This window comes from Meles meles, chromosome 12 (genome assembly GCF_922984935.1).
Source record: "Meles meles chromosome 12, mMelMel3.1 paternal haplotype, whole genome shotgun sequence".
Taxonomy (NCBI): Eukaryota; Metazoa; Chordata; class Mammalia; order Carnivora; family Mustelidae; genus Meles; species Meles meles.
Genome location: NC_060077.1, coordinates 23,583,909 through 23,597,391, shown reverse-complemented (window position 1 = coordinate 23,597,391; position 13,483 = coordinate 23,583,909). Strand labels below are relative to the sequence as shown.

Below are 13,483 nucleotides of genomic sequence, written 5' to 3'. Positions count from 1 at the left end.
CTGCTGCTTATCCACAGAGCCAAGCTTCAGACTCCAGGTTCTTGCAGGAATCCTCTCTGGGAGACAGGTCCTTGGCCCCCGGCGCTGCTGGGCCACGTCTGGGTGACCTTCCCCTTGCCTTGGCCCCCTCTCCCAACCCCACTGGAGACAGCCTCCCCCCAGCAGGGGAGGGTGGGGATGAGGGAACAACAGACAGAGTTGTTTGAAAGGCTTTGGCTAATGACCGGCTGGTCCAAAGTTTTCCCATCATATATGCTTGTTTGGTTCTGTTTATGGAGCTGGTTTGCCAGCTAGATTCTCGGTGGTAATGAGCTCACCTCGCTGATGGCTGCAGGGAGAGAATGAAGGGGGGAGGGCGTATCATGCTAACTAGGTTTGTTGAATAATTATGAACCCCTCCGAACTTTCGCATTTTCTGACTCATTGTGTGTTGTGTGATGCTTCATGCGTGGTGCCTGTTATTTTGCTGAATGAGAACTTTTTCAGAGGGAGGCTGGACCGGGCGATGGAGTCGCCAGGCCTTCAGTTCCAGCCCATGGAGCTGGTTTGAGTTATTTTGGGACTGGGGCCTGGGTTCAGCTTAGAGAATGGAAAATAGAGGCTCAGAGCTGGATGCTGTCTGGAGAAGAGAAAACCTCGTAGATGGAGGGGTTGGCCGAACAGTCTGAGGATCCTTCAGCCCAGAGTCTGAGACCAGGCCTGGCCATGGACAAGCCGTGTGGACTCCAGCAAGTTCCCAAGGGTGATGGAGGCACCTGTCTCCCTCCTAGGATCCTTTTCAAGATTAAATGAAGTCGAGGGGAGTTTCTGTGTTCAGAAAAGAGGCATCTCTTATTAATGTTACTATTCATACTTTCAAGCCGTGGTCCCACTTTTGGTCCCCTGAGTCACAGTTGAGCATGTGGGTACTGGCTATGAGCTAGGCTCTTGAAAGAGGAGTGTGCCCCAGGGAAGGCCAGATTTCGAGGACAGCGTGATGCTAGAAGCAGGTTACAGGCTCGGTCCCTGTGTGTTTGGGTCCCTGGGAAGCTGGATGGCTTTATGGTGGCAAGAGCTCCTTTCCTTTCCCCAGCCAGGTGAGGTGCGAAGCAGCCCGGTCGTATTCAAGGGGAAATTCACTGGCTCTCTTATATTGAAATGCTGTGGTCAGACCCCAGACACCTCTGGGAATAGGGGGTGTGCAGAAAGGAGCAGAGAGCAGGGGGACCCCCGATCCAGGCTGGGAGTCTCCAGGGACAGGGGAAGGAGAAGTTTTTCCGGCAAGGTCAGTTCCCTTTCCTCCCCTGGGGAGGCTCAGACCCAGGCCAAGCTGGACAGATTGTGGACTGGTGGGGGGCTGATCATAGGGTCAAGTCAGTCCTGGTGTGAGTCCGGCTCTGCCCCTTGCTCTCTGGAAACTTGGGGCAAATCGTTTCACCTCTCTGTGCCTCAGTTTCCTCCTGTATAAAAGAGGAAAAAGAATAGAACTTACATCACAGGGTAGCTATTCCATATAATATAGGATATGATAAATAACACGTTACATATGATATATATGATATTGTATGGGCTGGGTGCTTTCCCATGCTTGCAGTCTCCCTGCCACCCTTGGAGACTGGTACTATTATAGAGCTGGAAACTGGAGCTCCAGTCCAGGTCTGGTCCACCGTCATGTGGTCAGGGGCTGGTGGAACTGGGCTCTGAACCTGGAACATCTTGGACCCCTCCCTCGGTCTCCTCTAGCTGAGGGCCAGGTGGGCCAAGTTTAATTCAACAGGGAGCAGCATCTGTAGTCACTGAGGTGAAGGGACCATTGTCTGGGGAAACCAGTGGTTATTGTCCTGCTCTGTGCTCCCTGCCTGGTTACAGACCCTAGGGTTATCCCCCTCCCCAGGCTCTGTTTCCAGGGAAACCAGTGAAGATGGCTTTTGGGTGCACCTTGAATGGCAAAGAAAGCTGAGAGCCTCGGGTCTCCAAGGATCTTTTAAAACCCACCCCTAACGAGGTCACTTGGCTTTGCTTGAAACCCTTTCCTAGCTCCCTGGAACCACGTTGAAACTCTCCCACCTGCCTTACGTTCTCCCAGTTCAGGTCCTCCTGACCTTTTGGGCTTTAGATCTGCCTCTCCCTCATCCAGCTCTAAACAAAGTGCTGCCCAAGCCTCCCCCATGCACTCTAATCTGATTTCTCTGCTCGACCCTGTTCTGGTTGTTAAACTCTTATTCTGTCTTCAAAACCCACCTCTGAGAACCCCTTTCTCCCAGAGCAGTTATTTTACCCCTTACAGTGTGTAATGTAGTCTATAATACGAGGTGGTTTCTTGGATCTAGCTTGAGAAGCAGGACTGGAGCTTCCCCTTTTTCCTAAGTTCTCAGTCTGAGCACAGTGGCACATGGTAGGCACTTGATGGACAGATGGAGGACCGGCCTCCGAAAATATCAGGCATCTTACATAGAGAGAGGGAGGAGATGTGGTTGCTTCACAACCGGCAACCTGTGGCTATTTGAGGGTCTCATCCCTTGCAATCTCTAGCCAGGTCCTCTCCTCTGCCTTGGCCATAGCTGGGCCCTCCCAGAGCTTTCAGCCCTGGGTCCTCCCTGGCCAGCTACTGGGCCTGCACCCATTTTTACACCAGCAGGGTGTGAAATCAGGGAGGTTATGGTGACCACCTAACAGAAGCATCCTTTCTCTCAAAGACTGATTGGTGAGACAAGGCTGGTTTACCAAATCAATCCAGTTTTTCTGGGATCTTCATTTTGCTCTCCTCCTCCCTGGATCCAAATACAGAAGAAACAATAATGATAATAATGGATATAAGAGAGGCCACCTGCCATGCTCTGGGCCTCTCTTTAAGCATCATCTCCAATCCTTTCACTCCATATGCACTGGCTGTGATTCCCCTTTGCAATGGGGGGAAAACTGAGGCAAGTATTTTGTCCCAGGTTGCACAGCTCAGAAGCAGTGAAGACAAGATTGGAATCTGGCTAGGTCATGCCAAAACTCAAGCACTCCCCACCACTGACTCAGGAGAGGTAGTCATTGTGTGCATGCTCTACCCTTGGCATTAGGGGAAGCAGGTCCCGTTGGCTGCATAGCAACTCAGGGATGTTGTGGTTCCTGTGAATTCCTGGGCTCTAAAGGGCATGGGGGTTAAGGGAGAGAAGGCTGAGGCTATAAGTGAGTGTATGTATATGTGTGCCCATTGCTCTCTCCTGTCTGTGTGGGGCAGGGGAACATACAGAGACTAATAATACTCATCATAGCCACAATCATATTAATAGTGATAATAAAGGCAGTAGTGATGAAGGCAGCTACCATTTTTTGGCATTTACCGTGTTCCCTGTCCTGTGCTAAGGGGTTTGCCTGAACGACCACATTTAGGGAAAGCAGGCAGTGGTGAAGAGTCAGGGCTCAGGGACAGGTGGGTTGGTTTAGAATCCCAGCTCTGCCACCATTGGACTCTAGGAAAGTTATATGGCCAGTGTGAGGCTCCACGTCCCGTCTGTAAAACGGGTTCAGAGCCCCAACCTCGTGGGTCTCCTATGAGAATGAAATGGGACCCCAGATAGAAAGCAATTAGCACTGAGCCTTCCATACCCAGGAGCAGGTGTTCAGATGTGTGCATTATGGAGGTGTGTGTGGGCGAGGGTGCCTGTCTTGGTGTTGGGGACCTGAGGGGCAAGGTGTGAGGGCTGTGTGTCTACTGGGTGAAGGGTGTTGAGTGTTGATTGTTCTGTGTTTTTGTTGAGTGGAGTGTTCACTGGTTGTGTGTGGGGGGTCTCCCTTTTAAACTGGAGCTCCTAGGGTGGTTCGAATATGCCAGTCTCTCGGCCCCAGGAAGGCGAGTTCTGGGGGCCCTTCCAGGGGGTCCCTTCACTTGTCACCAGCTGGGAGCATCCCTCCGTAGCTCTGGGACCCCAGTCCAGCTATCTCCTTTCTCCATCTGGGAGGCCCCTCTGAATGCCCACACATGCGGCACCCCTCGAGGACCAGGAGGACCAGACGAAGGAAGGGAAACAGGAAGACGAAGGAAGGGCCTGGGGGTGGACCCTTCGGCTCCAGGCTCGGTGCCAGCGGGCGGGGACTTTGAATTGTCTGAGCGCTAGGGGGCAATGTGTCTGTTCCAAAGAAGCCGCGGGCCCTCGTTGGCGGAGTGCACGTCCCGGCACACGCAGGGGCGCCCATCCCATGGAGGCACACTCGCCAGCGTGTCCACGGGCACAGATGGATCCAGGTGGGCGCCCACGCTCACACTTGCAGAGAAAACAGACACACTCGAGCAGAGACTCGGGCATACAAGGTGTGAGGCAGCCGCACGCCTAGGGGCCAACACAGGCCCTCGCACAGAGAGAAATGGGGGTGGGGGTCCGCAGCCCCTCCCCCAGGGACACTCAGTGAGATGCCCAGAAGCACGTGGAGGCACGTTCACAAACACACACGCTGCCCAGCCACCCCCACTCAGGCCAAGACACAAAGCGCAGGCCCCCCGCCACCCACCCGCACAACATTCTAGTGTGAAGGAAAGGTGACCCAGACACATCCTGAGCAGAAACCCAGCCAGCCCCCAACACACCCTCTTTTCAGACACTCACACACCTTGTAGACTGAACTCTTGGAAAGAGCCCCAGAAAAATACTCCCACACCCCCCTCCCCGGAGCACACAGAATTATTCCACAGGAAACCTGCCCAGGTGTTCAGGGGACCCCCACCCCCGTGTAAAGTCATGCCTTAGCCGAGAGCACACTCCAGCCAGGGTCTCCCCAGACTGCAGGTCTGTGGGCCATTCTTCCCACTTCCCAGGGCCCACCCAGGCCTCCAGACAGGCCCCAACTTCCCCCATTCCCTCCAGACATACAGGAGACATAATGCTTCTCTCATAGGGCTCCTGAGACATCCCTCTCTCCCAGCACTGATGGCTCTGGACAAGGTGTGCCACCAGCTAGCTGTCACGGGCCTTTGCCCATGCAGGGTCCTCCTCTGGTGACCATTCCCCCTGCTGGTCCCTTTCCTGACCAGGAGGTGCAGGGTCTCCCTGTCTCTGGCCTGGGTGGGGGTTGGGGGGCCTACCCCCACCCACTGGTGGCCTACCCAGTACCTTTATTTCTTTGTGCCTGAATCAGCCAAGCCCCAGTCTTTTCCGGCTCTCACTTCCTTGTCACTTTGCTAAGTAATAATTTCCATGTCCGATTCCATTTCTTTCTAGTTCTGGAACCTCTAAGCTATCAGCAAGAGGATAGTTCACATGAAAACTAATTACACAAAATCAATATTTAATCACAGACCAACAACCTGATCCTGCAGAAAAATCCTTTTAAAACTCCACCACCCTGTACAAATACTTCTTCCCGATGCTTATTTATGGACTCCATTTTTGGTGGGGGTAATTTTCATTTTTAATTTCAAAAAGAAAAAAAATATCTGTAGACATCCACAACAGGAAGGTCCCAGGAAGGACCTTGGATCTGACCTGGCTTCGACTCTCTGAGTTTCAAAGTTGCAGGTTTTTATTGCTTGTTTTCATTTGTATTCTTTTGGGGAGGGGTGTTATTTTCTTCCCGAGTCCCTCAAGAGACCCTGCTTCCCGCCTCCTCTCCCCCTAAGTGGAACCCATTTTCCTGGCATTTTGGTTCAGGAACACCCAGAGTCTGCTTTCCCAGCAGCGACACGAGGGAGCAATGAATTCGTGTGCTCGCAACGTGGTAACTTTTCAACTCCTGCCCGCGACGGTGGAGTGCTTAATCTGAGGTTTTTAAATAAAAAGGGCTCAGGGGTTGGTTTTATTATAACGTTTATTTCATTTCAGATTTCATGCGCAATTTAGCAAACGCTAGACAGACTTGGGTGATAAACACTTTCTTTTGTGGGGGGAAAAGGCATTTTTATACACCATGCTTAATTTTATTTAGATTTAATAGCGATATCGGGGCACTTCAAGGAAAGTTCTTTTTTTTTCCCCTCCCATTCTCCGACGAATGCTGGTTTGCTAGCAAAATCACCTCGTGCTATTTTACGGCAAGGGAAATGACAGGCCTTCTCCCCCTTCCTCCCTTACTCGCACTTTAGGGAGGAAAAAACACGCAGGCGCACAGAATAACCATCGTCCCCACCCTCCATCCCCTCTAAACTCCCAACTTCTAATTGCAAGATAGATTTCAGCCTCAGTGGGGATCAGGAAGATCTAAACATTTTAACTAAGATTATTGGGATAAATATTTCATAAAGAGAAGGGCAGATATTAAATTACTCCTATTGATTTTAGTATCACAACCCAATTCCGTTCCTTGGCCTCTTCAGTTTAATTGATCTCTTAAGGAGGCCAACCTCGCGCCCGCAGAGGGCCTGGGCCTCGGCCCGGGTGTCCGGAGGAGGCTGCTCCCCCGGGCTGGTGCGCCCTCAGCCCACGGGTCTCCTCGAAGCTCCTAGCCGCCTCGCGGCTCTGGCTCTGCGTTCATTCGATTGCACCCCTCACTCCCCTACGAGTAGCCAAGTGGTTACGGTTCCCTCCGGGCGGAAGCCTGCGACTGAGAACGGGGAACCCCAGAGTGTGTGGATAGAGAACAATTGTGCGCGCCCTAGTGAGGAGGAGTGAGCAGGCGCCCGGGCCTTTCGAGCGGAACCCTAACTTGGGGGTTCCCCGTTTGCTTCCACCTCCAGAAAAATCCGAGGGCCGGCTAACTTGGGTGCCGCTAGTAGGCAGACAGCGGTGGAGAACCGTGGGTTCACCCCGGGGCTGAAGCGCAGTTGACTCTTTGCGACTTTCCGTGGCGAGTCCAAGAGCTTTGCTCGGCGACCCTATTGTCTAAGAGCCCCGCACCGCTTACCGCCCACCTCCCCGCCCCCTGCCCAACCCGCAGGTCTCTCTTCAGTTAGGGTTGGGGAGTTGGGAACTATGTGAGTGGGAAGGGGGTGAACAAAGCCAAGATCCCGCCATTTTCCGCCTGCATCCCCTCCAGCCCGATGCGCCGGGAGGCCAGGGCGCGCCCCCCAGCGCACTGGCGCCGACCCCGAGGCAAAACCCGCGCGGGGTACCCGGGAGCTGGCGGAGTGCGGGTTCATGGCGGGGGCCTCGGCAGCCAGCAACCAGGACCACCTTAAGAGCGAGCCCCGCCCCGGGCCCGGAGCTCGGGCTGCGCTGATTGGTGCAAATGTAATGGCTGAAATTGATTGCTGAAATGCAAAACTTGTTGCTGCTTCTCCCGGCGCTGGGCGAGAGACAGACACCGAGAGGGGAGCCGAGACCCTCGGAACGCCCCACGCAGAGCCCCCCCCCCCCCGCCAGCCAGCAGAGGGGTGCGCGGACCCCCCCAGGACTGCCCCCGCCTCCCCCAATTCTGGGCTCCTAGAGCTTAGCCGGAACGTCTCAACCCGCTCGCCTAGCCTGGCCCCCCAACCCGCGTACGCCCCCCTCCTCGGGTCCGAGGGGGACTCGTGAAGCACCTCGGCTTGGAGGCAGGGAACCTGAGCTCCGGAGCGACCCAGCCTCTCGACTCGCTGCCCGCTCGCGCCCGGAAGCGGGCGCGGAGACCCCGCGAACTCAGAGACGGAACAGACGAGGACAGAAGCGGCAGGCGGCGGACGTGGCCGCGAAGCGGCGCGCCGGGGTGCAGCGCACCCGCCACGGAGCAGGGGAACCGCGCCTTCCCTCAAACCTGGGCTCCAACCCCGGGCGCCTGCTGCCTCCCCAGCCCCACTGCGCCCTCGGCTCAGGGCCCGCACCCGTGATGCCGAGCGGAGCCTCCAGCCTTCCAACCCGCTGAAGAAGCAGTAGCCGCTTGCTCGGGGCCGACGGAGACAGTGCGAGCGGATTGTGCTCGGCGGAGGCTTGGGCCGCGGAGCGCGGGGACTCCGGGGGGAGGGGGGGAGGGACCGTTCTGTCCATGCCTGGGCGCCAGCCACGGCTTTGAAAGGTCTCCTTGCTCGGCCCCTTAGCAGCTCCGCCACGGACTCCGGGAGGCTTCGGGAGACGTCCTGGGGCTTCCCACCCGACCCGATCGGACTTAAGAAGGTGATCGCTCTGCTCTCCCTTCCTCCTTCCCGCCTCCTTACCCCCACTTAACTTTTTGTCTCCACTCGCCCGCAGCTCCGTCCCCTCCGCGCAAACCCACCCGCAGCTGTGCCAACCGCCGGGGCATGGGCCCCCCGACACGGCTTCCCGAGGCCCCGCGGCACCGCAAGATGTGAGAGGCCCGGGTTCGGCAGAGCCAGAGCTTCGGGAGAGGAGCTGATAGCCCCCAGCCCACACGCCAGGCGAGGTGGCGGTGCGCACTGCGCCCCCGCGGTGCTGAGCGTCCCGGAGCGCCCAACCCAGGGCCGGAACATTTAGCTGGCCGGAGGCGCGCCGCGGAGAGCAGGCTGTCATGCCCTATTGATCCCCCCGCCCCCTGCCAAGTATGTTTGGGCTGGACCAATTCGAGCCCCAGATCAACAGCAGGAACGCTGGCCAGGGCGAGAGGAACTTTAACGAGGCCGGACTCAGCATGAATGCCCACTTTAAGGCCCCGGCTTTCCACGCGGGGGGACCCCCTGGCCCCGTGGACCCTGCCATGAGCGCGCTGGGCGAGCCTCCGATCTTGAGCATGAACATGGAGCCTTACGGCTTCCACGCGCGTGGCCACTCGGAGTTGCACGCGGGGGGGCTGCAGGCGCAGCCGGTGCACGGATTCTTTGGAGGCCAGCAGCCGCACCACGGCCACCCGGGAGGCCACCACCCCCACCAACATCACCCCCACTTTGGGGGCAACTTCGGTGGCCCGGACCCAGGGGCCTCATGCCTGCACGGGGGTCGCCTACTTGGCTACGGCGGCGCTGCCGGCGGCCTGGGCAGCCAGCCGCCCTTCGCGGAGGGTTATGACCACATGGCGGAGAGCCAGGGGGCCGAGAGCTTCGGCCCGCAGCGACCCGGGAACCTCCCGGACTTCCACAGTTCGGGCGCCTCGGGTCATGCGGTGCCTGCCCCATGCTTGCCGCTGGACCAGAGCCCTAACCGAGCCGCCTCCTTTCACGGCCTGCCGGCCTCCAGCGGCTCTGATTCCCACAGTCTGGAGCCTCGAAGAGTGGCGAACCAAGGTGCCGTCGACTCGCTGGAATACAATTACCCTGGCGAGGCGCCCTCAGGACATTTCGACTTGTTTTCGCCCTCCGATTCCGAGGGGCAGCTGCCTCATTATGCGGCCGGGCGCCAGGTTCCCGGGAGCTCTTTCCCGGGTGCCTCGGCCATGCCCAGAGCTGCAGGCATGGTGGGCTTATCCAAAATGCACGCCCAGCAGCAGCAGCAGCAGCAGCAACAGCAGCAACAGCAGCAGCAGCAACAGCAGCAGCAGCAACAGCAACAGCAGCACGGCGTGTTCTTCGAGAGGTTCGGTGGGGCCCGCAAGATACCCGTGGGGCTGGAGCCGGGAGTAAGTTCCAGGCACCCGTTGATGCAGCCTCCCCAGCAGGCCCCGCCGCCCCCTCCGCAGCAGCCCCCGCAGCCGCCGCAGCAACCCCAGCCACAGCCGCCGCCGCCTCCACCGCCCGGGCTTCTGGTCCGACAAAATTCATGCCCGCCTGCGCTTCCGCGGCCCCAGCAGGGCGAGGCGGGCACGCCCAGTGGCGGCCTGCAGGACGGGGGCCCCATGCTGCCCAGTCAGCACGCACAGTTCGAGTACCCCATCCATCGGCTGGAGAACCGGAACATGCACCCGTATTCGGAGCCCGTGTTCAACATGCAGCACCCCCCTGCCCAGCAGGCGCCCAACCAGCGGCTGCAGCATTTTGACGCGCCCCCCTACATGAATGTGGCCAAGAGGCCGCGCTTTGACTTCCCGGGCAGCGCGGGAGTGGACCGCTGCGCTTCGTGGAACGGCAACATGCACAACGGCGCGCTGGACAACCATCTCTCGCCCTCCGCCTATTCTGGCCTACCCGGCGAGTTCACGCCGCCTGTGCCCGACAGCTTCCCCTCAGGGCCACCCCTGCAGCATCCTGCCCCGGACCACCAGTCCCTTCAGCAGCAGCAGCAGCAGCAGCAGCAACAGCAGCAGCAGCAGCAGCAGCAGCAGCAGCAGCAGCGCCAAAACGCGGCCCTCATGATTAAGCAGATGGCGTCGCGGAATCAGCAGCAGCGGCTGCGCCAGCCCAACCTGGCCCAGCTAGGCCACCCCGGGGACGTGGGCCAGGGCGGCCTGGTACACAGCGGCCCGGTGGGCGGCTTGGGCCAGCCGAACTTTGAGCGCGAAAGCGCTGGCGCGGGCGCGGGGCGCCTGGGCACTTTCGAGCAGCAGGCGCCTCACTTGGCTCAGGAGAGCGCGTGGTTCCCAGGGCCGCACCCGCCGCCGGGGGACCTGCTGCCCCGCAGGATGGGTGGCTCAGGCCTGCCGGCTGACTGCGGCCCACACGACCCGGGCCTGGCGCCTCCCCCTCCCCCCGGTGGTTCAGGAGTGCTGTTCCGTGGCCCTCTGCAGGAGCCCCTGAGGATGCCCGGAGAGGGGCACGTGCCCGCGCTGCCCTCCCCCGGCCTGCAGTTCGGCGGCAGCCTGGCGGGTCTGGGCCAACTGCAGTCGCCAGGGGCTGGGGTGGGGCTGCCCAGCGCTCCCTCCGAGCGCCGACCCCCGCCACCGGATTTCACCGCACCGGCGCTCGGGGGCCAGCCCGGCTTTCCGTTCAGCGCGGCGAACCGGCAGGCCACGCCACACAGCGGCCCAGGCGTGAACTCGCCGCCCAGCGCAGGCGGGGGCGGCGGCAGCACTGGCGGTGGCAGCGGAGGGGGCGCCTACCCGCCGCAGCCTGATTTCCAGTCCAGCCAGCGCGCCTCCGCCAGTAAGCTGGGCGCGCTGTCGCTGGGCTCCTTCAACAAGCCCAGCTCCAAGGACAACCTGTTCGGCCAAAGCTGCCTGGCTGCACTCTCCACCGCTTGCCAAAACATGATCGCCAGCCTCGGGGCCCCCAACCTCAACGTGACCTTCAACAAGAAGAACCCGCCCGAGGGCAAGAGGAAACTGAGCCAGAACGAGACCGACGGCGCGGCGGTGGCCGGCAACCCGAGCTCGGATTACTTCCCAGGAGGGACTGCCCCTGGGGCCCCAGGGCCTGGAGGCCCGTCGGGGACTAGTAACAGCGGCTCCAAAGCCCCAGGGCCGCCCAACCCGCCGGCCCAGGGGGACGGCACCAGCCTCTCCCCAAACTACACCCTGGAGTCCACGTCGGGGAACGACGGCAAGCCGGTCCCTGGGGGCGGCGGCCGGGGACGGGGTCGAAGAAAAAGGGACAGTGGTCACGTGAGCCCTGGGACCTTCTTCGACAAGTACTCGGCAGCGCCAGACAGTGGGGGCGCGCCTGGGGTGAGCCCAGGGCAGCAGCAAGCACCAGGCGCAGCCGTCGTCGGGGGAAGCTCCACGAGCGAGGCTCGCGGGGCTCCTACCCCTCACGAGAAAGCGCTCACGTCACCGTCGTGGGGGAAGGGGGCCGAGTTGCTCCTGGGGGACCAGCAGGACCTCATGGCTTCCCTGGACGGCGGGGCCAAGTCGGACGTTAGTTCGCCACACGTGGGTGAGTTTGCCTCGGACGAGGTGAGCACCAGCTACGCCAACGAGGACGAGGTGTCATCCAGCTCCGACAACCCCCCAGCCCTGGCCAAAGCGAATAGGAGCCCCCTGGTGACAGGCTCGCCCAAACTCCCTCCGCGTGGGGTGGGCGCTGGGGAGCACGGACCGAAGGCGCCCCCGCCCCCCCTGGGCCTGGGCATCATGTCTACCTCTACCTCCACCCCTGACAGCTACGGCGGCGGGGGCGCGGGCCACCCTGGCACGCCCGGCCTGGAGCAGGTCCGGACCCCGACAAGCAGCAGCGGCGCACCACCCGCGGATGAGATCCACCCCCTGGAGATCCTCCAGGCGCAGATCCAGCTGCAGAGGCAGCAGTTCAGCATCTCTGAGGACCAGCCCCTGGGGCTCAAGGGTGGCAAGAAGGGTGAGGGCACCGTTGGGTCCTCCGGTGCGCAGAATGGTGACAGTGAGCTGGGCAGCTGCTGCTCTGAGGCGGTCAAGAGCGCCATGAGCACCATCGACCTGGACTCGCTAATGGCAGAGCACAGCGCCACCTGGTACATGCCTGCCGACAAGGCCTTGCTGGACGGCGCAGACGAGGACAAGACGCTGGCGCCTTGGGAGAAGGCCAAACCCCAGAACCCCAACAGCAAAGAAGGTATATGCCCCTGTTCCTGTATCATCTCCCCCCGGAGGCTTCCCCCCCACTGCAGGCCTTAGCCTAGCCTTGAGTGGGCCATTGGAGGGGATGATCCCTTGGGGTTAGGAGGGGCCCCAGGCCCTCTTAATGCCCAGCTCAGAACTGGACACCGTCCCTTTGGTTACAGCAAAGGCTCTGCAGGCAGATCCCCCCACTTCCACCCCCAACCCTTCCCCGCCAGGCACTGCTATCAGGTGGATTCTAGTTCCACACCAAGGTCGGAACTTTGATAGCAGCCCTGTGGGGATTATTTCAGGGTCCCTTTACCAAGTTTCAGCTGAGTTGCTGGGTGCTCAGAGGACAAGGCCAGCCCGTTTCCTTTCACACCAAGACCACTCCTCACCCTTAACACTCGGGCTGGTTCTACGTTGTGGGAGTTCTGTGCCTGCCTCCCCCCCACCTACCCACTTTCCTGGCAGGACACCTGGGAAGCTGTGTTAATAACCTTCCCACCTTATCCTAGGCAGCCAACCTCCAGCTTGAGTTTCCTTCCATGTGCCAGCATCTTTAGAAAAAAAAAAAAAAAAAAAAAAAAAAGTTACCAGGCGCTAGTGTGTCAGCAGCATCACTCCAAGGCAATGCCTAATTTGACATTTGTTCCTAATGAATAGCTGTTTTGTCTCTTCTTAACTATTAAGGTTTCATTGGAAACCTGGAGACCTGTCTGGTTGTAGGAGGCAGGCAGGCTTTTCCTGGTTGCATCTCCTTGACATTTGGGTTGGGGGGTTGCTGGGGCTGGGGTGGGGTCTCCACTTGGCGGAGACCGGACGACTCAGCTGGGGCATCGTCTGCGTATGGGGTTATGGATATATAGTCTTAAGACACAAAGGACCCGCGTTTGTCAATATCTCGCCTGGCTTTGGTGACAGATGTCTGGTCCCAGCTCTTGTTTGCATTCTAAGCACTCCCTCCCCACCAGGCCTGGAGGCCTTTAAGGTGGGTGGGGTGGGGGTTAGTAAAGGGACTGCCATTGCAGTTAAAGTCATAACAATTTTGTGTTTACATTGGAAGAGGATGGGACTGCAGTAGATAACCGTTTCATCTTAACGGGCCCTTTCTTTTTTCCACACGTAATTGCTTCTTAAAATTAATATCATGCCTCTCCCCTCACCAACCCCCCCCCCCCCGCCCCCACAATTCCTACCTTTTCCTTTTAAACCCTTGATGCCTTCCCTAGGTTTGGGGGAGGTTGCTGAATATTACCATGGAACCAGCGGCTGCCCATTGAACCTGTCTTTAAAAAAAAGACATCCTCTGATTCTTGTTCTCTCCTAGAGTTCT

At 59.2% G+C, this 13,483-nt stretch overlaps 1 protein-coding gene across 1 annotated transcript in view; it reads left to right on the top strand.

The window, feature by feature from the left end:
- The first annotated feature begins 8,369 nt into the window (after positions 1–8,369).
- Positions 8,370–13,483, top strand: part of MN1 (MN1 proto-oncogene, transcriptional regulator) — a 46,157-nt gene continuing 41,043 nt past the window's right edge. The window contains exon 1 of the mRNA XM_046025886.1: positions 8,370–12,160. Within this exon, the coding sequence (XP_045881842.1) occupies positions 8,371–12,160 (3,790 nt within the window). The 5' untranslated portion in view covers position 8,370. The remainder of the gene's footprint in view (positions 12,161–13,483) is intronic.